General features: G+C 49.8%; 7 protein-coding genes across 7 annotated transcripts; 6 read left to right on the plus strand and 1 right to left on the minus strand.

Annotated features, from left to right (window-relative positions):
* Positions 1-356: 356 nt before the first annotated feature.
* On the minus strand, positions 357-6,265 carry BCR38DRAFT_449742 (Rap1-interacting factor 1 N terminal-domain-containing protein). Its single transcript, XM_040861305.1, has 3 exons — positions 3,032-6,265; positions 1,140-2,982; positions 357-1,087 (listed from the first exon to the last, which is right to left on the minus strand). The coding sequence occupies exons 1-3, from the start codon at positions 6,059-6,061 to the stop codon at positions 558-560; spliced, it is 5,403 nt and encodes a 1,800-aa protein (XP_040710493.1). The 5' UTR covers positions 6,062-6,265; the 3' UTR covers positions 357-557.
* Positions 6,266-7,101: 836 nt separating this feature from the next.
* BCR38DRAFT_449745 (guanine nucleotide exchange factor) lies at positions 7,102-9,446 on the plus strand. Its single transcript, XM_040861306.1, has 5 exons — positions 7,102-7,544; positions 7,595-7,669; positions 7,723-7,799; positions 7,848-8,959; positions 9,013-9,446. The coding sequence occupies exons 1-5, from the start codon at positions 7,370-7,372 to the stop codon at positions 9,116-9,118; spliced, it is 1,545 nt and encodes a 514-aa protein (XP_040710494.1). The 5' UTR covers positions 7,102-7,369; the 3' UTR covers positions 9,119-9,446.
* Positions 9,447-10,419: 973 nt separating this feature from the next.
* Positions 10,420-11,853, plus strand: BCR38DRAFT_108281 (uncharacterized protein). The gene has a single exon (XM_040853350.1). It carries the CDS (start codon positions 10,589-10,591, stop codon positions 11,594-11,596), a length of 1,008 nt encoding a protein of 335 aa, XP_040710495.1. The 5' UTR covers positions 10,420-10,588; the 3' UTR covers positions 11,597-11,853.
* A 564-nt stretch (positions 11,854-12,417) lies between these two features.
* BCR38DRAFT_354802 (monosaccharide-P-dolichol utilization protein) lies at positions 12,418-13,398 on the plus strand (the record flags this gene model as incomplete). Its single annotated transcript, XM_040856902.1, has 2 exons — positions 12,418-13,023; positions 13,141-13,398. The coding sequence occupies 2 exons, from the start codon at positions 12,418-12,420 to the stop codon at positions 13,396-13,398; spliced, it is 864 nt and encodes a 287-aa protein (XP_040710496.1).
* A 1,459-nt stretch (positions 13,399-14,857) lies between these two features.
* On the plus strand, positions 14,858-17,542 carry BCR38DRAFT_528083 (alkaline-phosphatase-like protein). Its single transcript, XM_040865415.1, has 4 exons — positions 14,858-15,893; positions 16,004-16,338; positions 16,394-16,975; positions 17,032-17,542. Exons 1-4 carry the CDS (start codon positions 15,228-15,230, stop codon positions 17,153-17,155), a joined length of 1,707 nt encoding a protein of 568 aa, XP_040710497.1. The 5' UTR covers positions 14,858-15,227; the 3' UTR covers positions 17,156-17,542.
* A 292-nt stretch (positions 17,543-17,834) lies between these two features.
* BCR38DRAFT_461312 (mediator of RNA polymerase II transcription complex subunit 8-domain-containing protein) lies at positions 17,835-19,590 on the plus strand (the record flags this gene model as incomplete). The annotated part of the gene is made up of 2 exons (XM_040862510.1): positions 17,835-18,525; positions 19,544-19,590. The coding sequence occupies 2 exons, from the start codon at positions 17,835-17,837 to the stop codon at positions 19,588-19,590; spliced, it is 738 nt and encodes a 245-aa protein (XP_040710498.1).
* Positions 19,591-21,647: 2,057 nt separating this feature from the next.
* BCR38DRAFT_108321 (eukaryotic aspartyl protease) lies at positions 21,648-23,614 on the plus strand. The gene is made up of 4 exons (XM_040853351.1): positions 21,648-22,159; positions 22,219-22,270; positions 22,354-22,640; positions 22,773-23,614. Exons 1-4 carry the CDS (start codon positions 21,841-21,843, stop codon positions 23,435-23,437), a joined length of 1,323 nt encoding a protein of 440 aa, XP_040710499.1. The 5' UTR covers positions 21,648-21,840; the 3' UTR covers positions 23,438-23,614.
* The last annotated feature ends 2,622 nt before the right edge of the window (positions 23,615-26,236 follow it).

A 26,236-nucleotide genomic window follows, 5' to 3' on the forward strand; every position in this document is an offset into this window, starting at 1 on the left:
AAGGGCTAGGAACGTGGATATGCCCTCACGTATTTCGAGATGTATAGCAACCCTCCAGATCGTACTTTGTTCTCATTTGTCGTGCGAGATAAGCATAGTCAAGAGTGACGCGGCCTCTGGGCGAAGATGGGCAGGGGTCTGCAGGCACGGGCCATCTCTAGGCATCTGAGTATCTTATACTCAACTAACACCTGGTCCTTATCTAGGCCTTGAACAAGGAATTGATCCAGACGTAGCTGAGTGTAGTGTTTCGCAAGGGCCCATTCGAAGGTAGCAGGTGTTCTACTAAGTTCCGAATGAGCAGAACAACTACATGTCGTTTGAGATACTTGGGTCGTTTGTTCAAGCGCAACTTGTGTCATTCGAAACTTCTAAGATTCATGAAACTAAGACTTCGTACATAAGGTCTATTTCTCATTCAACGATGCAGCCGAACTCCTCGCCGATGGATTGTGCCTTCTGCCCTCCTAAAGCATCATACATGTACAAATTAACTCTTCACATGGATGCATTGGCGAGCAAATACATAAATATGCATATTACCTCCCAAAGCAGATTCATGAGTCTCTTCCCCGGCCCCGGCTCTCGGCCCCATAGAGCTCTCTTTTGATATCCATGAACATTCCCTCCACTTGATACACTTCGCCCCTGGACAAGGCCACTGTACGCAGCTCCTCCAGACCACCCCTCAAGGCATCCATGATTTTCTCCATTGGCGACTTTTCTGAAGTTAAAGTGGCCTCTTCCATAGTCTGCACCGCAGCATCCGCAAATTCAATAGTACGTGCCTCTTCCTCGGTAACTTCTCCCATCGTGATGTCGGTGGCTTCAACTTCTTTTACCGGCGGCGATTCAGCATTCAGTTCCTGCTCTCCTGAAGCCTCACGAATTAACCCCACTTTGCCGTCATTATGAGATGTCTCCTGAGTTAGCTGCAACTCCACGGCTTTCCTCTCGTCTACATGCTTATCAGAGCCAGATACTGGGGATCCGTGCTTCTTGGACTCAGGATCGTATCCCAAAGATCCTTGCGATGTATTTGAGTGTAGTTCTTTGCCAGAAATCTCGGATTGTTCCAAACATGTGTCTACGTTGACTGTCAGATGGAACATCGTGATCGAGTGTGAAAAGAGGCTTACTGTCGCTTGAAGGTGGAAGCTGGCTCTCAGACACTCCATCGACATCGACTTCAGCATCTCTATCGTGTCTGCGCTTATTGCTTCCGGCTTCCTCAGACTTTTCCAACACGCGCTTTCGCTTCTTCTTCAGCCTTCTTTTTGAAGCTTTGCCCGATGCCTGTGAACTATTGCTGTTCACTGGCGTAGATGGAATTGCGGGCGAGGGCGTGGACGTTGGGTTCTCCGTTGTCGTGTTAACCACTGTAGGAGATGATTCATGCACAGGTGGATCGTTGGGTGTTTTGGAGCCATCGATTTTCGACTCTGGATGCACGATATTGCACTTCGATACAGGGGACGGGGTTCGTTCTCTCGATTTCTCAGGGGATTCGGAGTACCTTGGCATAGGCTCACATGTCCGAGCGTCAATCTCGACCACCAGACGCAGCATGCTCCCCTCGTCGAGATCGCTAAGCTCGAAGGAGCCACCTTTGAGCTGAGACGTACCAGGTGGGGGTTGTGCGGTTGGAGCTGTTGTAAGCAGAGAGTGTTTACTTGGCGGAGTGCAAACCGGGCTTGTGAGAGCATCGACAAAGACGTCCTTGACGGATTTGGGTGTCACTTGGTCTTTGATCATTCGAGCCGCAGACGGTGTTGATGGACCTCTGGTAGCAAGTGGGAGATCCTCGGCCTGACTGGTGCCGTCGATTGCAATGTCGTCTCCCAGGCTTTCACCCCCAATCTCGCCACGTTCAGCATCATCCTCAGAAACATCTGCTGCAGGCACTACCACAGCGTTTTCGAGTACTTCCTTGCTACTGTTCTCAGCAGTGGCGATACCATTTGTCTCCTTCTCAGCCAACTGTTGCTCATTCGAGAGGACTTGTCGGTTCTGACGTGGAGACCCGGAAATAGGAGAGGACATGAATGCCCAGTCATCCAAGACACTACTGCTGCTGGATTGTGACTTGTTGATTTCTGGCAAGAGAGGATACCGGCGGACGTCCATATTCGGGGGCGATGAAGGTATGTCGTCCGTCATCTCTTGGTCATTGTCCCCGATAGGTGGAGCTTGACCCCGTCGTGGTGTTGGCGTCGAAGACACATAATTTTCGAAGCTCCGGTGGGTTTTAGGTGTAGTGACCTTGTGCGCCGGAACATCTGAAGTACCACTACGCAGTGGTGACGGCTGCTTCGGCAGATTCTTCTTGCCGCTGGACTGGATATCCGGGACTAAGGTGGCATTCTCGCGTTGCCTTTCTCTGACTTCCTTCTGCCGATCGGTAAGGACCTGGGGCTCTGCAGCATTGTGCATGGGCGACGATGATTCAATGGCAGCGAACTGAATCTGAGAGTCATCATGTCTAAGCCGTGCTGAGCTACGACGAGCGGACTTGCGATGGGCGTCAGTGGGCGTGAAGTCTAATCGACGTTTCTTGGGAAGGGAAAGCTGGGCGGACGCAGGAGTCGCTGACCGTCTGGAAGAGCGTCTTGCCGGCTGAGTGGTTTTGCTGTTACCTGATCTTGTTGGTTTGTTGAAAGCGGTCGGTTCCTCTTGCGATTGGGATTCGATGAATGAAGGCTTTCGCCCGCTGCACTCATAGCTTGAAATATCCAGGCCCGGGAGGATGAGGTCGACATACGGCCGAAGAGAAAGCAAAACCGCCTTCAGTTTCTCGGGATATTGAACTTCATCAACTTGGTCAAAAGCTTTATTCCACAACGTCGAAACGCCATTGACGATATGCATGTGTTTACTCTCAAAGGCAGAGCATAACAGCGGTTCGATTGCCTCAAGTTGAATCTGCTCCAGGTTCCCTGCTTCTGTAAAGACAGCGTCGATGCGATTCCAGAGCAATTTCACCTACAATAAGTCAGTTAATCATGAACAGAATGTCACGCGGTTGACTTACTGAGTCAGACAAACTCGAGGACTGGATACTGTTATATCGCCCGTCTGTGTCCTGTATCCAAAGGCCAAGGCTATCTTGCAGGTTAATTAGGGTTTTGCAGACCAACAGGCGATTGCATCTTGATAGAAAGCCTGCAACCTCGGCAAGTAAAGAAACTGCCTCCTTGTTCTCATTCTCCCCGTACTGCCGATATGACACGGCCAGAAGATGATTCATGAGCCGATAGAGGTTGTCGTAAGGATCGAGGGACATCGATCTCGACCCTGCAACTGACGTACCCCACAGGCGGCGCCGTCCTGCATCCAGAGCTTGACGGTCACGAGGCTGCTTTGCGGTGGAGATCAAATCGACACCGCATTTGAACAAAGTCAGGCCAATCCTGGCTTCGTATTCATTAGACAGGACATCAAGAACGGCTTTGGCTAAGGGCTCAACAACCCCAATTGCGCATCCCGCCTCACCCGTTTGCTCAGTGGCACGGGTTACCAACACTTGGAAAAGCGAATGCCAGTGTTCCCAAGGGAGGTTTGGGGTGGATTTGATACCTCTTTCGAGATGTTTGACAATCTCTCGATACCCGTGGCCAACCGGAAGCTCGCCACTAGAATGTGTGGACGAGTGACTCCCTTGGCTGTTTTCCAAGGGATTCGAAACAATTTCGGAGATGACGAGCCAAGGTCCGTAAGGCGAAATGGAGTCCATAGAGATCAACTGCATTAGCTCGTGGGCGAGATCTATTCTGGCACGGGGTGACTTTGCCGCAAAGAAAGGGTTGAAGACTGAACGAATGAGGTCTGAAAGACCCTCATCATCGTTGACACCTAGAGGTAGGGTAGAGAGGATCGAGAAGAGATGATGAAGAGGTGTCCGGGTAATGCCTTGGCCTTTGCCGGGTCGATGAGATGGCGTTGCCACGTGTTGGAAGGCATTGCCGCCCATAGAGAGCTGTTTCTCGGTGAAAGGCAGCGTGCCTAGGGCGTCGGTCATTGTCGAGATAAATTCGTGAGTTGCCTCGCAGAACTGGCGAGATCTGTCGCCGCTATGATTCGCGTCGGTTATGCCACGAGACCACACTCTAAACAAAAACGTGAAGGCACTGGCCATGAAGACTGCTGTGTCCGTAGATACCTTGACCTCCTTGCTCGCGGCAAACGCCACAGCGCCCACTACAGTTCGCCAGAGCTTGTGAGGGACAGATTCCGAGTCTGACAAATCCACGAATGTTTTCGAGAGTAAAGGGTCAAGAACCTCGAAGACTTTGGAGGCGTTCCGCCGTAACCACTTTGGGTCCAGGGCAGGTAGTTCCTCAGGTTTGACCAGAGGGTTGTCGGCGACGTGGTCCTCTTTCCACAACCTTGGCGTTGACGAGTCGAAAAGTCCCGTCAGAATTAGCATGGCTTGATGAACGTTATCCTGCGTTTCTGCCAACGATCGCCCTCGAGTCTTCCCATCCATCTCGGGCACAACCATTCGGTGCATGAGTGGCCGGACGCAGCCATCCCAAATGGCATCAAGTTGGGATTGGTTGGCATTAGGTTTGAAGGCGTAATAGTAGATGTTGCAGATACTACCAAAAACCACCCTACGCAGCTCCTCACTCTGCTTGCCATTACCTTTGCGCTTCAGCTGGCCCATGAACGGCTCACACACGGTGTTGAGAGTCCTCAAAAACGATTGCGTGTTGAGTTGCAAGGCATAAACGAGACGATTCCACGCGTAATTTGCTTCGAACCTCGTGGGGAAGTCGCTGCTGTTGAAGCACAGCTGGATAATTCCCAACCACGATCCAAAGTATTCCCACTTCTCCAAAGGGTATCTCATTAGAAGTAGCATGACGCTCCAGATCTGCGGCACTGCAACCGAAACCTGCTTATCCTTGGCCATGACCTTGAGTTGGGCGGCATAATATTCAATGTACTTTGTGTCGTTCACAGCCACTTGCAAGATCTCCATGACTTTTCTCGAGAGCTGCTTCTCCTTGCCGATAGTGAAACTAACCTCCATGCCTAAGGCGATTGCTGTCTCCCGAATTTCCCTTACGCCGCTAAGCATATCGGTGAAAAGATCGTTCAGCCATTCCGAGTGGGAGATCATGTGAAGCTTGGCCTGTTGGATCAGTCGGCGGTAGATGAGGATGCGAGACATCACTATGCTCTTGCCGGCGAGATGGTCCTCCAGAGTGTGCAACGATGCCACCAAACGACCCACGCGGTCTGCAGTCATGACCTTGGGCGGGAAGTGTTGGGAAGCGGCGACTTGCATCAAGTGTCTCACCACGTCTTTTGGAACAGCTGGGTCCTCAAAAGACCGGATGCAGTGATCTATGACGAAGACGCCGAAGTCACTGGATAAAGTTGAGGCAATGGCGGGGAAATGTAGGAAGGTGATGAGGAGTGTTAGGGCATGATTGACCAAGGACGAGTCAATAGTGCCTTGAGAAGTTTTGGTGGTGACATCTCGTTGCATGAACTGCGTGAAGAGGCTCATCTTGTCTTGCAAAGCAATCCGGTCGGGCAGATTATTGGACGCCTTCAGTACTCGAACCAGCATTATATACGCATCGAGCTTCGAGTCTCTATCGGCCCCTGCGAGCTGTTTGATGGTTGATTCCAGCATGTTGGCAAGATTCGCATGTCTCGTTGCGTCGTCGGTACTCGCGCTCGGATCCAATGGATTGACTGCGACGTGAGCGGTGGGCTTCAAGATGGACTTGATAGGTTTGGAAGATTTCGTGGTCGAGTGTGTAGAAAGGGGGGTCGGCCGTTTCTTTGCATCCTCGGCATAGGTAGCAGCGTCGCGATAGTCGGCCTGGCTTGAAAAGCCAACCTTCTTGCGTGTTCTTGTCGAAGCCGGGTTGGACAGGTCGGACGAGTCTGGGGAATAGTTTGGAGGCGTATGAAGACTTCGTCTCGGGTCGAGCGAACGACGGGCGAGTGCCTGTATCTCGTGTGTCTTCTCGCGCGGCGGTGTGGGTGGTCGAGTTGGCAATGTTTCCAAACCTTTCGTTGGAACCACTACTTGCGGGACCATGGCTGCAAGCCGCCTCCAAGAACTTGCAGGCCCACCGCTGAAGAATTATGTAGTGCAATGAGTGTACATGTGAGATTCCGGCTGGGTAGACACTAGAAAGCAAAGTTGGTGTTGAAAGACGAGGTCTAGTAGTCACCCTACAGGTAGTGAGCGTCGAGGTCAAGTTGGTTGGGGTTCGGTGTATGGGGGATCTATAACCTAATGGGAAATGCTTAAAAAAAGAACCGACTAGATTTGATATACCTCGACGCGATTGACGCCAACCAGGGTGTCGCGACCCGCGTAAAGCAATCGCGTTGGACCACTTTAATGAGCACGGTCCTCCTCTAACCTCGAATAGAATTTGACCCTATAGTCCACTGTGGAGACTGGTCAGCTGTCGAGGGACCTGCTTGGCAGAGCAGCTTCGCTAATTCATGCATTCGTACAGAAGACGAAGTACACCTTGGATATCTGGGCAGTGGTAAACTCTGCTAGTGATGGACCATCCTACATGACACATCAAACCTAAGCCACCTTTGCTTATACCGAGTGTCCTAGCAGTTAGGCATCATGGGCATCATCGTAAATTTGCCTGGTTGAGGTCAACGGCAACGGCATCAAAATTGCACCGCCATAAAGTCCCAAAGTCTATTACGCCACAATCAAAATGCGGAGAAGCTCGAGTTGGGCAAAGTTCATCGAGTTTGGATCGCCCATGTTCCCATACTTTCCAAGCGTTTGACACCCGTTACCTTACTTTTGTATGCCAAGTACATCCACCTGCAGAGTGACCTTTGCACGACTCCATCACAATTCCTCCTTGTCATGTGGTGTCAGCTCGTAAGGGCATCTGTTTTCCTGATCAGGGTGACACCGCAGTTACTTCCGTTGTCGTAGTGCTCGACTCCGTCTCAAGCCCCGTTCAGGCTACTTAGTACTCGAGTACATGAAGTAGTCACCTTGCGTAGTGATCACCAGGGTCCTTACCCGGCTTCAGGTACTTGCTCCCTTCCTTCTTACCTTGTTCCCCCATGCCAAATTAGGCCTCCCCAAAACTCAGGTCGCTCAATGCAAGTGCGGCGCGTCTCGGTTGTAACTGTACATACTGCACCCGTCACCCGGGTGAGATGACCTCTCAACAACCCCAAAGTGATAGTTCTTCATTGATAAGGGGCATTGTTTTGTCGCATTCCTTAATTCAAATAGGCTTTATTTGGTATTTTGGTTGTTCACTTCATCCACATCCGCATCAGCCCATACCATTCTGATCCATCACACACGCCGCCCTGCGCTTGATTTCAAGTACGCCCGCGGCTCCCGCTTACCATGTCCCCACAGACTCCGCGAGGGCGCCCGAGTGCCTTAAAGAGAATATTCTCGGGTTCAAACAATCGTTCTAGCAGTCGCATGTCCAGTCGCACTGCCAGTGGCGAGGAGAAGCCAAGTAGTTCCTTGGTAGAGATGGCTCAGAAGCAGGCTATGGGAACCTTGACAGGACCAGGTGACTTTTCCTTTCCTGGACCACTGTCCATTGGCTAAATACTTGAACAGATAAACTCAATGCTGTAACGGAGCTTATGGGCAAATTGAAGCAAGATCTCGACACCATCAGTCTCTTACCTCACCGTAAGCAGTTGTGCTCTCCTTCTCTAACCTGCTCTAATATCGAGTTTCAACAGAACGAGATGCCGTCTTAGAAGAATTGAAGATATACGGTAGAGACCCTAAGAACGCAGACCCAATCTACACCAAAGACGTATGTTTCACGAGATCCAACCGGCCCTTCGTTTGCTTACAGACGCAGGGAATCGAAACTCTTACTCGACACGCGTTCAACAGCCCTTCTAGCACAACCGCCCGAAATGCCCTGCGCTGCATATGCAACGCAATGCTACTCAAAGCAGAAACGCGGCAAATATTTGTTAACTTGGGATTTGAGTCCAGAGCTTGCGCTCAGCTCAAAAACGATAACCGAGACGATGAGTTCTTGATATCAAGGGTCTTGTTCTTAACAACTTACGGCACAAACACCAACATACTCGAACTTATAGACAAACACCATCTCGATGACATTATCATCAAGAACTTGGAACGCCACTGCAAGCATCGACAAGGCCAGAAGTTAGTAACAGAGCCGATGGAAGATATTGCTTTGACAGAGACGCTGAAGCTTATGTTCAACATCACTCACTACTGCAAAGACCGTACATCTTCATTTACCCCAGCCATTCCCCACATCGTCAACCTGCTTTGCAAGGTGGATTTTACCGCGAGCAAACCCCTTGATCCACCCATTTCCACCTTGGTCAACGGTCTTTTGAACTTGGACGTTGGAGCCAAGGAAGTTCAATCATCACTTTACCCTCAAGAGGGGCCCAATGTGTTAGCAGATCGTTTGCTGGATATTTTGGTCGGCGCAAGTACGACTTACAGCAACGATGAATTGGAAAGCCTGGTGACGGCCCTCATTGGTGTTATCCGTGCCGTTCACGAATATGCACCAGAAGAGGTGAAGGCTTCCATACGACGTCGATTACTGCCGACAGAAAAGGATAGAAATGAGGTGCTTGGTCGAAGCGGTACGATTTCCTCTTGGCTTCTTCGAAACTCCACAAACCCGGTGACTCCACAGCTCCGGAATGCTATATCGGACCTCCTCTTCGACATGTCAGACAAAGATGCGTCCAAATTTGTTGACAACGTCGGCTATGGTTTTGCCTCGGGATTCCTCTTCAATCGGAATATACCCATCCCACAGAGCGCGTCGGAAGCCTTCGCTAATGCAGGAGGATCGAGTAGGCCAGTGAACCCTGTTACAGGCCAGTTCTTGGACTCTGAGAGGCACCCGGCGGCTCCAGAGATGAGCCAGGAAGAGAAAGAAAGGGAAGCCGAGAGACTTTATGTGCTGTTTGAACGGTGTGTACTCCGAAGATATACCACACAAGTCCCCTTTGCTAACGAGATACTAGATTGAGAGCTAATGGCATTATTTCTGCGGAAAATCCCGTACGTATAGCTCAACAAGAGGGTCGATTCGAGGAGTTGCCGGACAATTATGACGAAGATGTCGATTGAGGGTTCCAAGATGATGTCTCAAAGTATGTTCATGGAATGCCTCCGGAATCTTGACAGCGGACTTACGGCATGATGTGTATTTGGAAGAAGTACTGGAATGAGGTCGAGTGAGATCGACGATAGCCAGGAGAGGAACTTAGGTTGTATAGCTAGTTTGCAGCTTTGGGAAAGCATCAGACTCGGTGAGCACGTTGCTGAAATTATTGCGGCTCCTATTCTCCAGCATGATGGTGGAGAAGTAGTGAACGGTGGCAGCATCAACAAACGAATGCAGCTTTTGCATGATATCACTAGTTTAAAACACAAATTGTGATCTGCCTCTGCGCGCATGTTTTCAGACTTTTGTTGGGTTCATTAACCATGTGCTTGCTCCACGAGGCTAACCAATTTGTCTGTCAAAATCCAAGTTACCCTAACACATGCACTAAGTCGGACTTTGAGTTATCTGGAGTGTTATGATTCCACCGTAAGATCATGATAAAATGCGTTCAACTGACTCGATTATTCCCTGCGTGCCTCGTTTTCAATTTGCTTCAAAATTATGACTTACCACCAAGGATTCATCTAACTTTATGCACAAGTCATCAAATGCAAAGGGTCCAAACTTATACTCCTCCAAGTCTCGATAGGCAAGAACCAGTTTCGGTCAACTACTGCTGGTATGAGTTGGCGAACAACCGTAGAAAATAGTCAACATCAGTTGAGGTCATCAAAATCATACTGGATTCACGACTGAGTATTCAACGACTATACAAACCTCGCAACTGAAAGCCACCTGTTAGCACAGACTTACTTAAGACTAACGCGAATTATCTTGTATTTACTACTTATTACAAGGCACTGAGACAGCTCAAGTCATCATGTTGCATCCACCACTTGGTGCTTTCCCATATCCAAATCCAACTCATTCCAACGGGCGAACTCAGCTGCTTTCTCTTGCGAGCCGCATTTTGAGGTGGTTTTTTCCTATGCGGCAAGACTTGGGATCAGAGAAAATGAAAATCATCCAAACACCTCATAAAGCACCTTTCAACTCTTACCTGGATATCTACCGAAAGACACTCTAGGTAGAAACAACTACCTCAATTCACAACCGTTCATCTTTCCCAATTTTCCTTACAGCTTCATTTGAGACCACGATTTCCCAACTTAGACTTGGTTGTGCCTTCCTTCCCGTCTCAATTCGCGTCGGGTAAAGATCCTTCGGCAACCAGCAATCAGACATCTTCCCTACTAAAACATCAGGTTCTTGGCATAATACGATTCCTCCATTCTTTTATCCCTCACCTGCTTATGGGTCCTACAGTTTCTCTGCAACAGACAGGCTCTCCTCTCTTACCGGTCAACCGCGATCGCAACAGGGAAAGCACGATGGCGCCCGGCCCGTTTACCGGTCTTGACGACCAAGACGCTGGTATGGTGGTATCAGAGTAAGTTCATCGCAGTTTCTCTCGATCGCACCAACTTATCATGTTTTGCGAAAGAATTTCTGACATGTCACGCAGCCTTCAAGTCGGTGGTGGCATTCACCTCCACCATGAGGGCGATGAGCATGATAAGGACCAGCCAGGCAACGAGCTCGGCGATGTTGATCTAGGCGCTGGGCCCGCCAACGATAAGGACAAGGGCAAGGGTAATAAGCATGGAGGTCGCGCTCGTAAGATGACGCGTTTTTCTGATGAGGTTCAAGTCATCAATGAGCCTGCTGACCTTGGCGCCGACACGTCTGGTGTCTCCAAGTTGCGTGACAAGCCCAGAAGTGTTGTACAACTGGGCGAGTATGGCGCTGATGGTGAGAATGGCGATGAGGTCAACATGCCCGAGGTCTCCAAGGCTGCTTCCAAGAAGCGAATTCATGCTGCCAAGACTGATTTGAACGACGAAGACAAGAACGTTCAGGTGAAGAAGCGTGGTCGCCCTTCCAAGATCGCCAAGGTCGCGAAAGAGGACAGTGACAATGAAGATGAGGACATTCCGGCCAAGAAGCGGGCACATTCCTCCAAGGTCGCTGAGTATGACACGGCCAAGGAGCCGCCTCAGACTAAGCGTGGCCTTCCTGGCAGGGTCGCTCGAAACGACGCTGACGACGCGAACTCGCCCGCCCGTCGCGGTCGTGGTCGCCCCTCAAAGTCTGACAAGCCCGCCACTCCCAAGTCAAGTCTCCAGAAGGATGGCGATGTCACCAATAGCTCTCTCTCGAAGCGCAAGGACACTGCCAATGTCAATGCCAATGCCAAAGCCGTCATCCTGAGAGGACGACCAAGTCGAGCTGCTGCTGAGTTCGCAATGGCGAACATGTCTGAGCAAAAGGCAAGTAAATCTTCTCGTTATCTGCAAGCCAGTCTAACCACAAGTAGAAGCCCAAGTATCATGCCGATTCTCCTACCCCCAGGGCTTCTGATGCGCCCAAGCGCGGGCGCAAGAAGGGCACGATGGCTTCGCCTAAGGAGTACGTCGTCGAGAAGATCTATGGAATGAAGAAGGATAGGAATTCAGGTGACGATCTCTACCATGTCAAGTGGAAGAACTATCCCGAGGATGAGTCCACTTGGGAGCCTTTCGAGAATCTCAAGCACTGCAAGGAGAGGCTGAGCCAGTTCCTCCGCTCGCGGTCGTGATGGAATAGCTGGCTATGTGTCTGCTGCGTGGGTACTCAACTCACCAACGTCCCCCAATCTTCGAAGCTAGAGGTTCGAGAGATAAAATGGGGCTTCTTCGACGTTTTTGCGATCTCTCCAACGCCTATACCTTCGATCTTGAGTATTGACTTGCGTTTCCTCGCCCATTGCATATTGACATCGCCAAGTTAGCCAACCCGCAACCACATGATTTGGCTGATTTAGAACCTGTACGGCGTTTCTTTTGCTGGCCACAAATATGGCCAGAACTTCCCCTTGGTTAAGGAGTACAGCAGACAACCAGAAGTGTGTTTTGCAGGACGGATCTCGTCTAGGAAGGGGAATTCTATGAAGCTGCTGGTCTCACGGGTAGTATGAACGGCATGTTATTTCAAAGTTATAGCCGAGACAAAATGATATTTGCTAACATGTCGTGCTTGTGGTGCCGTAATGACCTCGGGATGTTTCCTGCGTGACCCTCGTAAGTATTCAGTAGCGTTCCCAATTGGTCCTAGCTCCTTCCCAGTACCGCAGTTAAATGTCCCGAAGATCCCTGTCGTCAAGTCCCATAATACCTGATAGTTTTGCGAATTTCATCCTCCGTTAGTTTACGTTGCCTTTCCCGCTGTCGATTCCACGCAGAGGCAAATTTGTCACCTTCACAAAGAGACAGCCCACAGAATGGAGGCCCTAAAGTCGGCGTTGCAGCCCCTTCAACCCATCACGAATAATCTACCGGCACCAATCCGCGACCTCGGCGTGTCCATCATCGGCGACACCTGCTACAAGACGCTGATCCTCGACCTCGACCCGACCAGCACCGAGTGCGTCAAGCTCGCCATCTCCAAGGGCCTGGGCATTGGCATCATCGGCGCGTCATCCATCGTTAAGGTGCCCCAGATACTTAAGCTCGTTCAGTCCAAGTCGTCGTCGGGTGTCAGCTTCCTGTCCTACCTACTCGAAACCTCGTCCTACCTCATATCGCTTGCCTACAATGTCCGCAACGGCTTCCCCTTCAGCACTTTTGGCGAGACGGCCTTGATCATGGTGCAGAACGTCGTGATTACGGTGCTAGTTCTGAACTACAGTGGTCGAGCTAGCATGGCAGCTCTGTTCGTGGCTGCCTTGGCTGCCAGCGTTGTCACTTTGTTCACCAAGGATATTGTGGATATGCAGATGCTGGGCTACCTGCAAGCAGGAGCTGGTGTGCTGGGCGTGGGAAGCAAGATTCCCCAGATTGCTGCCATTTGGCAAGAAGGAGGCACCGGGCAGTTGAGCGCATTCACGGTAAGCATTTGCGTCTTGGAAGCCACACCCTCCTGTCGTCCAGCAGAGTATATTCGTCTTTCGATCCAGTGCCTCGTTCAGCAGACTCGCTTATATCGCTTCTAACAACTTTGCTAGGTCTTCAACTATCTCGCCGGCTCTCTTTCTCGCATCTTCACAACCCTGCAAGAGGTGGATGACAATCTCATCCTGTATGGCTTCATTGCTGGCTTCGCCTTGAACTTGGTCCTCGCCACGCAGATGGTGTACTACTGGAATGCGCCTTCGGCCAAGGCACGGGGGAAAAGGAAGGAGGCCCCGGTTGCTGCTGTCGACAGCTCTGGCGCATCGACGGCGACACCGAAAAAGGGCCCAACAACTCGACGCCGGGGTTGAGTTTAGTCATCGCTTGCGGTGTGTGGTCGAGGAATGGGTCGTAATCGGGATGATGATCTATCTTGACAGCATGTAGGAGTTACCGCCACGTAACGTCGATATTTAATAGACTAGCCAGTCCATCTGGTCAAAATTTCCACGACTAGAGCTCCACCTTTCATGCAGTTTGGTCCCGTCAATAGATACTGTGTTGAGCAGCCAAGTGCGTAGGATGAGTTTATGCCTTTTTGTATACTGCACCGTCGGAGAAACTGCTGCGAGACGCAGAGTTATACTCTCTGCCTGGTGCCTTTTTTGGCAGATGCTAATAAACCCAAACAAGAGACAAGTAAATCTTACCCGTCTGCGTCCTTGGAGTAAGCTCGCATCTGCTGAGCCGTCAAAAGTTGAAACTTATGCCGGGCACTTCCGTTGCGTAATTAGCGCCTTGTAGTCGTTCTCTTGCACCCAATTATTGACTTTGCCATTCGGTAGTTGTGTGCTTGGCTTGTTGGCTTGAGTGTCTTTTGGGGATTCACATCCATTGATGGGATGGATGCAGACTATTGAAGTTACATCCTGACATGTCGAGCACAATACTCCGTCGTGTGGGAGTCGCAGTTGGGTTGATGATTCACCGCTATGGGGCCTTCGTCATGGGACATGTGACCGGTAGTCATTGTTTATCCGTTAGGTATTCATGCATCCTTGGCAGCCTCATTTGCGGACGACGTTGCGTGTACGTAAGCCCCCATTGTTGCCGTCGTTTCATGAATGGTGGTTGCTATTCTCGGGGCTACGAAGCCTCAAACCGGGGACTCCGCTGCTCTGGCCATTGTCTGCACCCCGCAATTCATCTAATCCATACCTGAACCCATCTAGGCTCCGCAGCTCTGAGCAATTACCATGAAACTGTCCGCATAATACTCAGGTAGACAGCATAGCAGCGAAGACAGCCGCAAGAGCCACACGGGGCCACGCCTTGCTTACAAACTGACGGCCCAAAACTAGAGGATGGAGCTCTTGCGCCAGAATCTAGCTTTCTGTCGCCATCGAAGGAAAACCGGGGTTGAGTCAGTTAAAGCCGTCATTTTTGCAGCACAATAATCAGAATTACCGCCTCGGCGCGCGGATGAATTCCCCCAGATTCCGCTTGGGTGTACGGGAGAACTGGTGGATCCGCTCTTCCGAGCCTGCGTCAGCTTCCCATATTGATGGACATATCCCGCCAGTGTCCGTTCGAGTTGATCAGCTGTTTGATGTGACAAGGTGCAATACTGCTTTGGGCGTCGGGTTGAATGCTCATCTGACCCCAGGGGTTGAATCGAGGCAGGCAATCCCTGGACTTGCAGCACGGCAGATCCCTGCTTATCGCCTGGAAGCGCTTCGTTGTCACCAAAAGGGGATTTTCGAAGATCGTTAGGGGCTCTAGTCGGGCGGTAGGGGGTCCTTTTATGCCCTTATTAGACTAAAACAAGCGGTGTCAAACGTGATCGCTCGCAATGATTGCGCGATAGCCTACGGTTTTGATTATGCCCTTCTGTTCTCTTGAGCCTTCCACTCACAGCCTCTGAATAGATCCAAAGCTTTGTCCCGCGTGTCTATCATCCGGGGAGCCGCTTGTATATGATACAGGTATTGTTCTTCGTAAGCCTTTCGTTGCTCCCGATTGGTCATCATCGTCTTTCACAATTGATATCAGGACGCACCGCTACTGTGTTGCCTGCCACTTGTTATCTATTTCATCTACTTATCTCCCGTCGTCTCTCTCTTTCCCCCTCTCTCTTCTTCGTCAAAGTACTCTTTCGTTCTAACCCAAGCCTCTGTTTACTTTGCCGGTTCTTGATATCATGGCCCCCGACATCAACTCAATGCCTCATTCATCACACCCTCCTGCTGCCAGCAATGGCCATGCCAATGGCAACGGCCCTGCCCCGCCGTCAGGAAACTCTAAGCAGCCCAACATCTTGTTCATCATGGCCGATCAGCTCGCTGCTCCTCTTCTCAAAATGTACAACCCAGACTCGCAGATCAAAACTCCCAACCTGGATGCCCTCGCAGCCAAGTCTGTTCAGTTTGACTCTGCGTACTGCCCATCTCCCCTATGCGCCCCTTCGCGCATGAGTTTGATTACTGGGCTTCTGCCCATGCAGATCGGCGCATACGATAACGCTTCCCAGATCTCAAGTGACTGGCCGACCTACGCTCATTATTTGCGTCACAAGAACTACCACACTGTTCTGGCGGGGAAGATGCACTTTGTGGGAGATCAACTTCATGGTTACGAGACTCGTCTCACCAGCGACATTTATCCTGGAGACTTCGGCTGGGCTGTGGACTGGGATAATGCAGAGAGACGGTTGGAATGGTATCACAACGCCAGCTCTATCTTGCAGGCCGGTACTTGTGTGAGGAGCAACCAGCTCGATTACGATGAGGAGGTTATGTACAAGTCCACACAATTCTTGTACGATCAAGTCCGCGAGGGTCCCGACTCTCGACCATTCTGTTTAACGGTACGTACAACGGAAAACTGCGGAATGCCGTGGTTTGGTGGCGGCAAAATTGGAATCCGAATCAGGTGAAGACTTGACAGACCTCACAGTTGTGCTGACTTTTTTTCTAGGTTTCCCTCACACATCCTCATGATCCCTACACTATTGAGGAGAAGTACTGGGATCTTTATGAAGATGTCGATATTGCGTTGCCCAAGGTGCAGATTCCGCAGGAGGAGCAGGATGCGCACAGCAAGAGGCTCCTGAAGGTCTGCGATCTGTGGGATGAGAACATTTCCCCAGAGCAGATCAAGCGCGCTCGGCGAGCTTACTATGGTGCTGTCAGCTATGTCGATGACTGTATTGGTCGTCTCTTGAACACTCTCAAGCAATGCCGTCTTGATGATAACACCATTATTGTATTCAGTGGTGACCACGGTGACATGCTGGGAGAGCGAGGTTTATGGTAAGTGTTCCGAGTTACCCCAATTTAAGGACGCAAGTCTCTTACTACGAATTAGGTACAAAATGAGCTACTTCGAGAGCTCAGTTCGCGTACCACTGTTGCTCTCTTACCCTCAACAATTCGAGCCACACCGCGTAAAGGAGAATGTTTCCACTTTGGACATTCTGCCCACGTTATGTGATCTGGTTGGCACAAAGCCCGCCCCGGAGTTGCCGATGGATGGCCTCTCGCTTCTTCCTCACTTGCAAAGTCGGGGGGGTCATGACACTGTCATTTCTGAGTATACTGGCGAAGGCACCATCGCGCCTCTGATGATGATTCGCCGGGGACCATGGAAGTACATTACCTGCCCTACCGATGCTCCTCAGCTATTCAACCTTGAACGGGATCCTCTGGAGCTCGTTAACCTGGCCCAGCTGGTTGACAAGTCCGACAACCTGACCCCCGAGGAGGAAGAGGCGAAGCTCAAATTCGCCAAGTTCGAGCACGAGGCCAAAGCTCGGTGGGACTTCGACGCTATCACCAAGGATGTGTTGCTGTCTCAGAGAAAGCGCCGAGTTGTGTGGAGTGCGTTGACCAAGGGACGGTTCGACAGCTGGGACTACAATCCGGCCGCACATGAAGAAGGACACAAGAAGTACGTCTTCGATTTCAACCCTCCTTTTCACTGCATGCAAACTAACAAATGCATAGGTACATCCGTTCCTTCGTTCCCTTGGACGACCTCGAACGCCGGGCACGTTATCCGCCCGTCGACAAGTATGGCCGCGAGACAGGTGGCATTATGTGTGACCAAGCCGGCTCCCACGGCGAGTAACCAGCGCGTCTTGTCGGTTCGGCACGGCATGAGTGATCATCAACGATACCTTCACATTGATTTGGGAATGATTTTATCGGCCGGGCATAGGGGCTTGGAGTCTTACAACATTTCATGTCGGGCATATAGCGACGGCGGTTTGCTTTGATGGTTTTACTTTACTGTTTTGCTTCTGTTGATGAAAATGCAATAGATACCTTTCCCTATGCTTAGCTTGGTTCTCCATCATCTGGCGCACGTTCTTGCTTACATCGATCGATCGGTCGAATCTATCGATCTTGGATATAGTGAAATCACACGTTCATAATTCGGTCGTAATCATGGGACACATATTGACAACTGAACGAGTGTAGTCTTTTTTGCTGAAATATGACTTGTGGATGACCCTTGCAATGGATACATCCACACATGGGATGGACCCTGAAGATCGCTCCTGCTAAGTTGCAGTGGGGTAGGTGGCATCCTCTTTTAAACGTACAGTAGTGTGCACGTTATTATTTGGATTTGGGGCAGCTACCCCCCACCCAACCGCAGACAAGTCCCGAATTACTACTACAAGCCTAGGCATTCGACTTCGACTTGGGCATTCTCAATTCTCCAAAGACAGCACCACTTTGGGAACACCTGACCACATTTCTCCCACGGATTTCCTGTCGCATGACCTCAACGCATCAACGAAATGTCATCCTCGGCCTCGGCGCTCGGTCTCTCGAACGACGAGCTCAAAGTGGTAGAGCAATCCCGGCAGCGACTCTACCAGCTCACCAACTCGATCGGCGGCCTACGAAGTAAGGTGCTACAGAGCAACCCCCTCCCGCCCCTCCAGGAGCTGCAGAACCAGGCCGATGTGCTCCAGAACAATATCGCATCGGTGCTGCAGGTGCTGTCCAAGAACCACGACCTTTTCACACGTCTCGCCGTCCACCCTTCGACCAACTACCCTGGTCGCATCCAGGAAGGCCTCCTGATGGGCCTCCTGCGTAAGAAGCCCGAGCCCGAGGTCGAGGCCGCTATGAACGAGGGGCGCAAGACGTACGGGGACATGGCTGATGGTGAGGGTTTTGAGGCCCTGTCTGGACGCTGGGGGAAGGTTAGGAATTATATGATTGATCGTCTCGAGCCGTTCATGAAGGAGGAGCAGTTGGATCCATATACGACTGAGGAGCGCGAGATGGGGGTGGAGAATGTGAGGACGGGGCTGCGGAGGGAGTTGGAAGAGTTTGAAAGTGATAGCGAAGAGGATGATGAGGATGAGGATGAGGAAGAGGGTGGAAATAATAAGGGAAGAAACGTGTCGCAGGCGGCTGATGATGATGATCCGGATATTATCATGCTGGATCGACCGCCGCCGCCTCTGCCGATGGAGGGGAGTCAGTCGGGCACGGCGAAGACGGAGGATTTGGAGGGTTTGCCGTTGGAGAACATGCTCAGACTGGCTACAAGGGGAGAGTTGGTTCCTAGCTGAACGGGTGTTGTTCTACCCATATCTACTTGGATAACTTTCTTTGGCTGGTGGCGAACACTGTGAGCTTCGTCACTCCGATCATATCTAAGCAGAGCATTCGGAGTATTTTCTGAAAACGGCAATGAGCCTTTCTTTATTTTGCTATTTATATATATATGCATAGGTAATCGTCCTTCTACTATATACCCTTGTATGGTGAGTATAGTCCCGTAAATGTCTTTCATTTCCCGGCTAACGGAACTTCAGACGGACTAAAGGCCTGCGCAAGTGGGAATCGTGGTTAGCAGCTTTCGTCTGCTCTCCGAAACGAATCAGAAAGATTACAAACTGAGATGGATTTTGTTGACGAGAGCACGGGTAGATTTGCGTTTGCAAGCAGCGCCATCGGCCCGTTGTATTTGGACTGGCTTCGTATCAAAAACCTAGTGACCACCAGTAATGACTGGACGCCAAGGATCTCGCGGCTCTCACGTTACGCCAGCCTTGGCTACACTGAGCGGACAAGTTTGATAGTTGAGTTGGGGCTCTCCATTATGCGTTGGCATTGAAGCAGTTGAGCACTTTACACTTGTCCATCATCTGGGGATTGGATGCCCAGATGGGGATGACCTAGACCGACTTGAGAGTTAGATGAATTTCGTAAACCCTGAGTTGATGATCTGCTCGATATTCCTATTCCAGGCTCCTTGATCTTTTTCATATGCAACTATATTTTCTTACGGCGGGCGCAACCAAGCAGGCATATAGGTCCAGTAACTGTTTGCGACTGACGGAGTTGTGCATCATCCTCATAGATATCCATCTTGTCCGACTTCTACAAATGCCCAAAGCACAGAATATGCCGTCAGTGCTTTATTTGCTACTGGCAGCTTGTAAGTTAAGTTTGATGTTTTAGAATGGCAATGCAGAAGACGACCGGCCAGCTGGCTGGCTGGCTGGCTGTTTTCTTGCCCGTGTTGCCAAAACTTAGCGATCCACCTTCACAAGATAGCGTAATAATATTAGCACAGACCATAACTGCAGTATAGTTGGTTCTAAGTGGTACCGATGCTTTAACATACCATAACCTCTCGAACCTAAATAGTATGGACTTCTAGTGAAGTTGATAGTACTAGTTACTTATAAAACTTCTACTAGTATTGACCTAGAAATAAAATAATTTGAAATATAACACTAATTAGCTATATAAATCAAAACGATACTATATCTTTACATGCTAGCCGTTTCGGTTTAAGAGAACCGTAAATCTATAGCTATCACTCAGTTAGTATTAGTTGTAAGCGCTTCTAACGGTTATCCTCCGTAGTCCGAATATTCAGAATATTCACTAAAACGTTATTTTCATAGGTTTTTGTCAGGGGGAGGACCAAGCCCATCGGCTAATAGACCAAAAGTGCTTGAATGCCAGTGGATCACTGACACTTAGTTCAGATAACTACTGTAAAGTAAATATACAGTTACTCTTACCCCTAGGCATTGCTTTCAACTCGGCTTTATAGTGATGGGCTTCAAACTATAAACTTTAGACCGTTATTTTGCGATTGAGCGACACAGTTATGCCCTAGGCCGAAAGCGGTACAGTTGCTAGTGTAGCTGGTGGGTTAGACCCTTCCTTCTTCCCTCCCTCGGAGAGCAAGAGCCTCTCACAGAGCCTCTTAACACTAACCTACGTAGCACAACACGTAGAGCAAGCATAGCGCCTAATACGACGGCATCCCTCCAGAGTCGTCAACAGAGGACTGCTTCCCTCGGTACTACGATCATCATGCTATCTCGAAGAGATGGGTCGCTAAGTTTACGTACGAACCCATCAAGTACGTAAACTTGTTCAGAAGCTCAGCGAGGCTAGTTGCTCCGCAGGCTCTTCTGCTGATCTGAAACGAACAGACATGGCCGCTGGTTTCATCGACGAAATTCGGTAACAATAACAGCCGCCCCCAACGCCGATGCTGCCGATACTTGGCGAAGAATTAAGCTTTCAAAGATCTGAGGAAGTCCTGGATATGAAAGCTTCTATGGTACTGGAATCGACTTCGTGAATGTCTGATTGGATTTATTAGATGTAGCTGCTGGTGTTCAGTGCTGTGTAAATGACAATACGTCCAACTCCGCAGGGATGATCTCACCATGCCTAAGTAGGCTGGAGTACTAATAATCCCTGCCCCTCTGGTATTCCTGCGAACTGACCTGGAACTGGCGTATGAGGTTTAGACAAATGTATGGAATTGTGTTGTTTCATGCTTAATCATTGGGTGATGCTTGCCAGCTGAACTTTTACTTACCGTCGGCGACATCGGATGGCAGCAGTCGTGGGCTAAGGTCACTCAAATTCAGACGAAACTGGGTAGTTCTCTTTCACTGTCTTGACTCCTTTTGACTCCTTTAGAGTTGGTGATTTCCTTTCGTTCTAGAGGACATCCAATGTGCAATCGACAGTGAAGAAGACGTCAAAATGATTGGCAGAATGGATTCAAAGCATTCAACTGCGGGGAAGAGAATTAGTGTAGAGACTAGAAGGGGTGGTGGGGCTTGGGATCATCTTGAAGTTATTGGTGAGCATTTTGGCATATTGACCTTCAACAGCCAACTTCACCATTGGACGGTTTACTCCATGCACCAAGCCAAAGTCACACAAGTTGGCGCTGCTCTGGATTCGTCGACATAACATCGCCTTTTCCTGCGCTGCCAATTGATACCACTCCTGTTTTGACAGCAGAGAGCAAAGCATAAAACTGGCAGGGATGATGTAACAGCAAGCCATAAGATGTGGCCCGGAAAGATGCCCTGTCATATCAAATCAGCCTCATGGCCGAACCAAGCATGCACCAGACCAAGCTTTCTCGACATGTTCACCATGTTCATGGTAGGACATCAGTATCCCCCTTGGCGTTGATCATGCGCGACAACACTGCTGAGGCCCGGAAGCGAACTTTGCCAGATGATGGGTGAAACCATGGGCAATCTCAACCCCATTCGTTCCGCATAACGGTGTTAAATGTAGGTAGATTAGCTGCAGTATTCTTTTTCTCGTCTTCTGTCTGTTCTGGTTTCTCAATCGCTCCATTACCACACACGTTTCACTCCTTCCTTCGTTCCTTGAGCGCGCTGGTTCGTTTCGCTCTGGTAGTGCACAGTTCCCTTTTCGTTTCAGCAGGCTGTGCTTTGGGGATACCAGTTCTTTCGCTTCGAGTCGCTCCTTTCAAGGCTTTGATGAAAAATCATGAAGTCCGGACAAGTTGTCGCTGTCGCGGCTTCCATTCTTTGCCATGAGACTCTGGTCCTAGCGGCGCCATTGACACTGGAAGATGTCCTGGAGATCTCGACTTTGGGTGGAATGACGTTCAAGATCAGCCAGGTGCCAAATTCGAGATATACTGGCATGAAGAAGGGAAGGGGTACAATGGCCATTGCTAGAGCCTATGCGAAGTTTGGGGCTGCTGTACCTGATGATCTGCAGTCCCTCATTGACCAGATACTTGCAGAACTGGGGCTGGTTGGGAACAACGGTAACAATGGAGATACAGACGATGATTCTCAGGGTGAGTCAAATATGTCGTTCAGCCATAATTATGCGTCCAACAGGTCTGACTTATCATAGGCGAGGTGGCTGCTGTTCCTGAGGCGTTCGATACAGAATACCTCTGTCCAGTGTTAGTGTTGATGACCCGAGTCCTAGGGTTTCCCATGTAGGGGAAACGACCCAAACGGGACATACTAACTCCATTCCGTGTAGTCAGATTGGAACACCGCCGCAAACGTTGAACTTGGATTTTGATACGGGATCGTCTGACCTGTGGGTTTTCAGCAGCGAAACACCTCAGGCCCAGGTCGCGGGACAGACAGTCTACCAAATCGACCAGAGCTCGACTGCACAGCTCATAGACGGAGCGGCATGGTCGATTTCTTACGGCGATGGTAGCAGTTCGGCTGGTGCTGTTTATCTAGATACTGTCACGGTAGGTGGTGTCACGGTAGACAGCCAGGCTGTTGAGTCAGCACGTAATGTCTCCGCTTCATTCAGTAAGTTACTCTTGGTATGCCTCAGTATGTATCGAGAGAACCCAATCGTGGTGGTTCCATTGCGCAGATCTAACTCACGAGCCTCGATTCGTACCATCTTACCTCGAATACGGTATACTGACTCTAGCGTAGCTTCGAACCCTAACTCGGATGGCCTGTTAGGTCTGGCTTTCAGTACCCTCAACACGGTGACGCCCAATCAGCAAAAAACCTTCTTCGATAGTGCCTTGACCGATTTGGCATCGCCTCTGTTCACAGCAAACTTGAAGAAATCGGAGGCAGGAAACTACAACTTCGGTTTCATCGACAAGACCGAATTCACCGGCGACATTTCCTTCGTCGCCGTCAACGTCTCATCCGGTTTCTGGCTCTTTGAGTCTGAAGGCTTCGCTGTCGGCACCTCAGGGACCGTCTCCGCAGCACACCAAGCCATCGCAGACACAGGCACAACGTTGATGCTGCTTCCGCAGGAGATAGTCGATGCGTACTATGCTCAAGTGGAGGGAGCCCAAAACGCCGTTGCAACGGCTGGCGGATACGTATACCCGTGCACTGCGACGCTGCCTGATTACACGGCGATGATTGGCGATTATCAAGCTGTGATTCCGGGCGACTTCGTTAATTTCTCCCCGGTTGATGGAGACACGTTCGAGGAGGCAACGACTTGCTTTGGTGGCATCCAGGCTATCACTGCGGGGATTCCTTTCGCCATTTACGGAGACATTTTCTTGAAGGCGCAATTTGTGGTTTTCCATGGTGGAAATGGCCAGCTTGGATTTGCGAATAAGCCTCTGTGACATGCCCAAGAGAAGAGAGAGAATTGAATAGGAAATAGGAATAATAGGATACCAATAAGATAACCAAAATTCGGTATTCCGCTCGCCAAAGTTGACTAGGACAACAAATACCTAAGGCTAAACCAGGCTACTGGCCACAAAAACGTCACCTTCCGAAGCGCATCAAACTAGAAGGCCGCAACTTCAGGAAGCTTTCGCCAATTTCTACTACTCAGGTACAGGCAAGCAGTACTCTCTCCACAAGGATAAGACCACAGCCTCTCTAGATCTTTTCAAGTATATTACGACGACCAATAATTCCAGAATAGGAGGTTTCCCACATATTACAGGAGAGTGGAGCAACAAGATGGCCCAGATGGCCGTGGCATTTTGTGAAATAAAGACCTACCGGACTAAGTTTGCTCTGACGCCTCATAGCTGTAACTAGAACTGCAAAAAGCAACGTCCGACTTCAAGGGAAGTCTTCTGAACTGCTGATTCACGACTACCTCCGTCTCAGATGTAGTTAGCCACAAGAATGGGAGAAGAATAACTCAACTCTGGGTCTTACCCGAGTTGGACACCGCGTACACCTTCGTCTTCGAATACTTACTCCATCATCTGTCATAGAGTCCAAGTGCAATCTCAACCAATGGAATGGAGGATCTGGCCCAATGTACATGGACACACCAACGAGCTCGGGGGGTTAGCAGCAGACCAGGCGGTTCTCTTCCATCATAATTGACACCTAAGCTTAGAAGACTCACGAGAAGTTCGTCTAACAATTCAAGGCGTCTACACATGGCCTTTTGAGGTTAACCACACATATCCAATACCAAAGCTGGACTATCAAATTTCCCAATTTCGACCTCGAGCTTCATTGGGAAAGTCATGACAAGATTTATCGATGTCGACAGTCCCATATTGTAAAGTAGCAATTTCTTCTTCATCTCTTGGGTTCACAATGAGCTTACATTACCCCTAGCCTTTTATGTTGCTACGAGGAACTTGATCCAAAAATACGTCCTAGCTTCACGGAACTACTTATAAGCTCTGAAATACTCTTTTCGCGCTGCGATCCTTCGGCAAGGATACGACATAAAGAACGATCACCACATGCCTTTAACAATGTCTCCCTGACAGAGATAGATGTTACATCATCCTGCAAGAAGGCTAAAACCATTGGCAAGCATCTGCGACAAAACAAATTGCTCATTGGAGACAATTTTCCATTTTAAATGTGTGTAAACTGCCTGAATGGAAAGGCGAAGTTGAACGTTACTATCATGCATTGTTATGAATAACTTCAGACGTTAGAAAGCCCTCAGGAGTCTCTACCAACCATTTAAATATAAAGCATTAAAATCACTTCTTAATCTGAATATATCAGATAACACGACAATCAGAGATATTAGCCGAGAGAAGTCACAAGTTCGCGCTGTTGCCATTACTGCTTCACAAATGCGTCAGCGAATAAAAGTAAAAGCTAGAGCTAAGCAGCATGGTTGAGTGACTCCTGCCGATAGGCTCAATTGAGATCAAGACCAGGTTACGAACTTACGGAGGATGATGCATCGTACAAGTGACAGGAAGATCAAGTTCAAACCGGGTGTCCAATCCTGAGGGCGTGGGCATTTGATTCAAAGCCTTAGTGGTAGGCAAGACGGCCCAGCTCGCTTGCGACGCTTGCCTCGCCTCCAATACAATCTGCTCGTCCCAACCCCATCAGTGGCCGGAATTTGACAGCCTTGAGGCCGCAGATGCCCAGGACTGACATGGCCACATCTTCAAGCTGGATGACGTCGTCGAAACGGCCTTGCGCAAGGACGAGTGCCACTGATGTGTTTCTTGACTTGGGAAATTTTGCACCAGCACGAAAATGACTCGATCTCTCGATACTCATGCTCGGGTTGTAGATCAGTATGGTAAGCAGCAACATCATTTTCGCTGCTGGCGGCCAGAAGCCACACCAGAGTCAATGTGGTGACGGTGCCAATGCCATGTACGGATAGGACAGCCGCCCCGGCCCCTCCCCCTTGCCAACAAAATGAAGACAAGCTTTTCCCAGCTGGAATGAGGCGTTGCACAAATTCGACAATTGGATAAGATGTTTAGACAATATCGAAGACACTGTCTGCTTAAGAGAAATGGTTCGATCCAAAACACGAGCTTCCTTTCAAGATAGGCGTGGCGGGTCCGAATTCGTGAATCATCCTATAACATAAGATACTCTCGTCTTGAGACTCATGCCATTTTTGGCGTACAACCTGTTCATCGTCACTGCACCAAGATAAAGCCACCAACGTTTGATCCTATCCCGACAGTGACTACCCTAGTGTAGCAAATCAATCACATATTTCATGATTGTGTATGAACTACACCCTGATTCAATCTCTGTGAGTAACCTGAAATGTGGATTCATGACTTTTGCATCTTGAAGGCAAGTAGATACACTACACTGGTATGAAATAGAGCAGTGACGCACGGAGTAGCAAACGTAGTCTCCACTTGCCGTTAAAACCAACTCTATTGACATTCAATCTGACAGTCCTGACTATGAAATTAGGCAATTGATGATGGACGACTTACACGGCAGAGCAGAAGCTGCCTCGATATCCGCTTCGCAGCCGAGTGGGGCGCACAGACCGTGAACGGCTCGGACTCGGTGTAGAGAAGTCCGATAGGTTTAAATGTCAATAGTGAGTTTCGAAGTGATGTCGTACAACATAAAAAACCAAGAGACGTGTCTCTGCAAATATTGACGTTGATCCCCCGAACCCCTCCTCGTCTGACATTCCCACCTCAGAATTACCCACACGA

The sequence above is a fragment of the Pseudomassariella vexata genome, assembly GCF_002105095.1.
Source record: "Pseudomassariella vexata strain CBS 129021 chromosome Unknown BCR38scaffold_20, whole genome shotgun sequence".
NCBI lineage: Eukaryota > Fungi > Ascomycota > Sordariomycetes > Amphisphaeriales > Pseudomassariaceae > Pseudomassariella > Pseudomassariella vexata.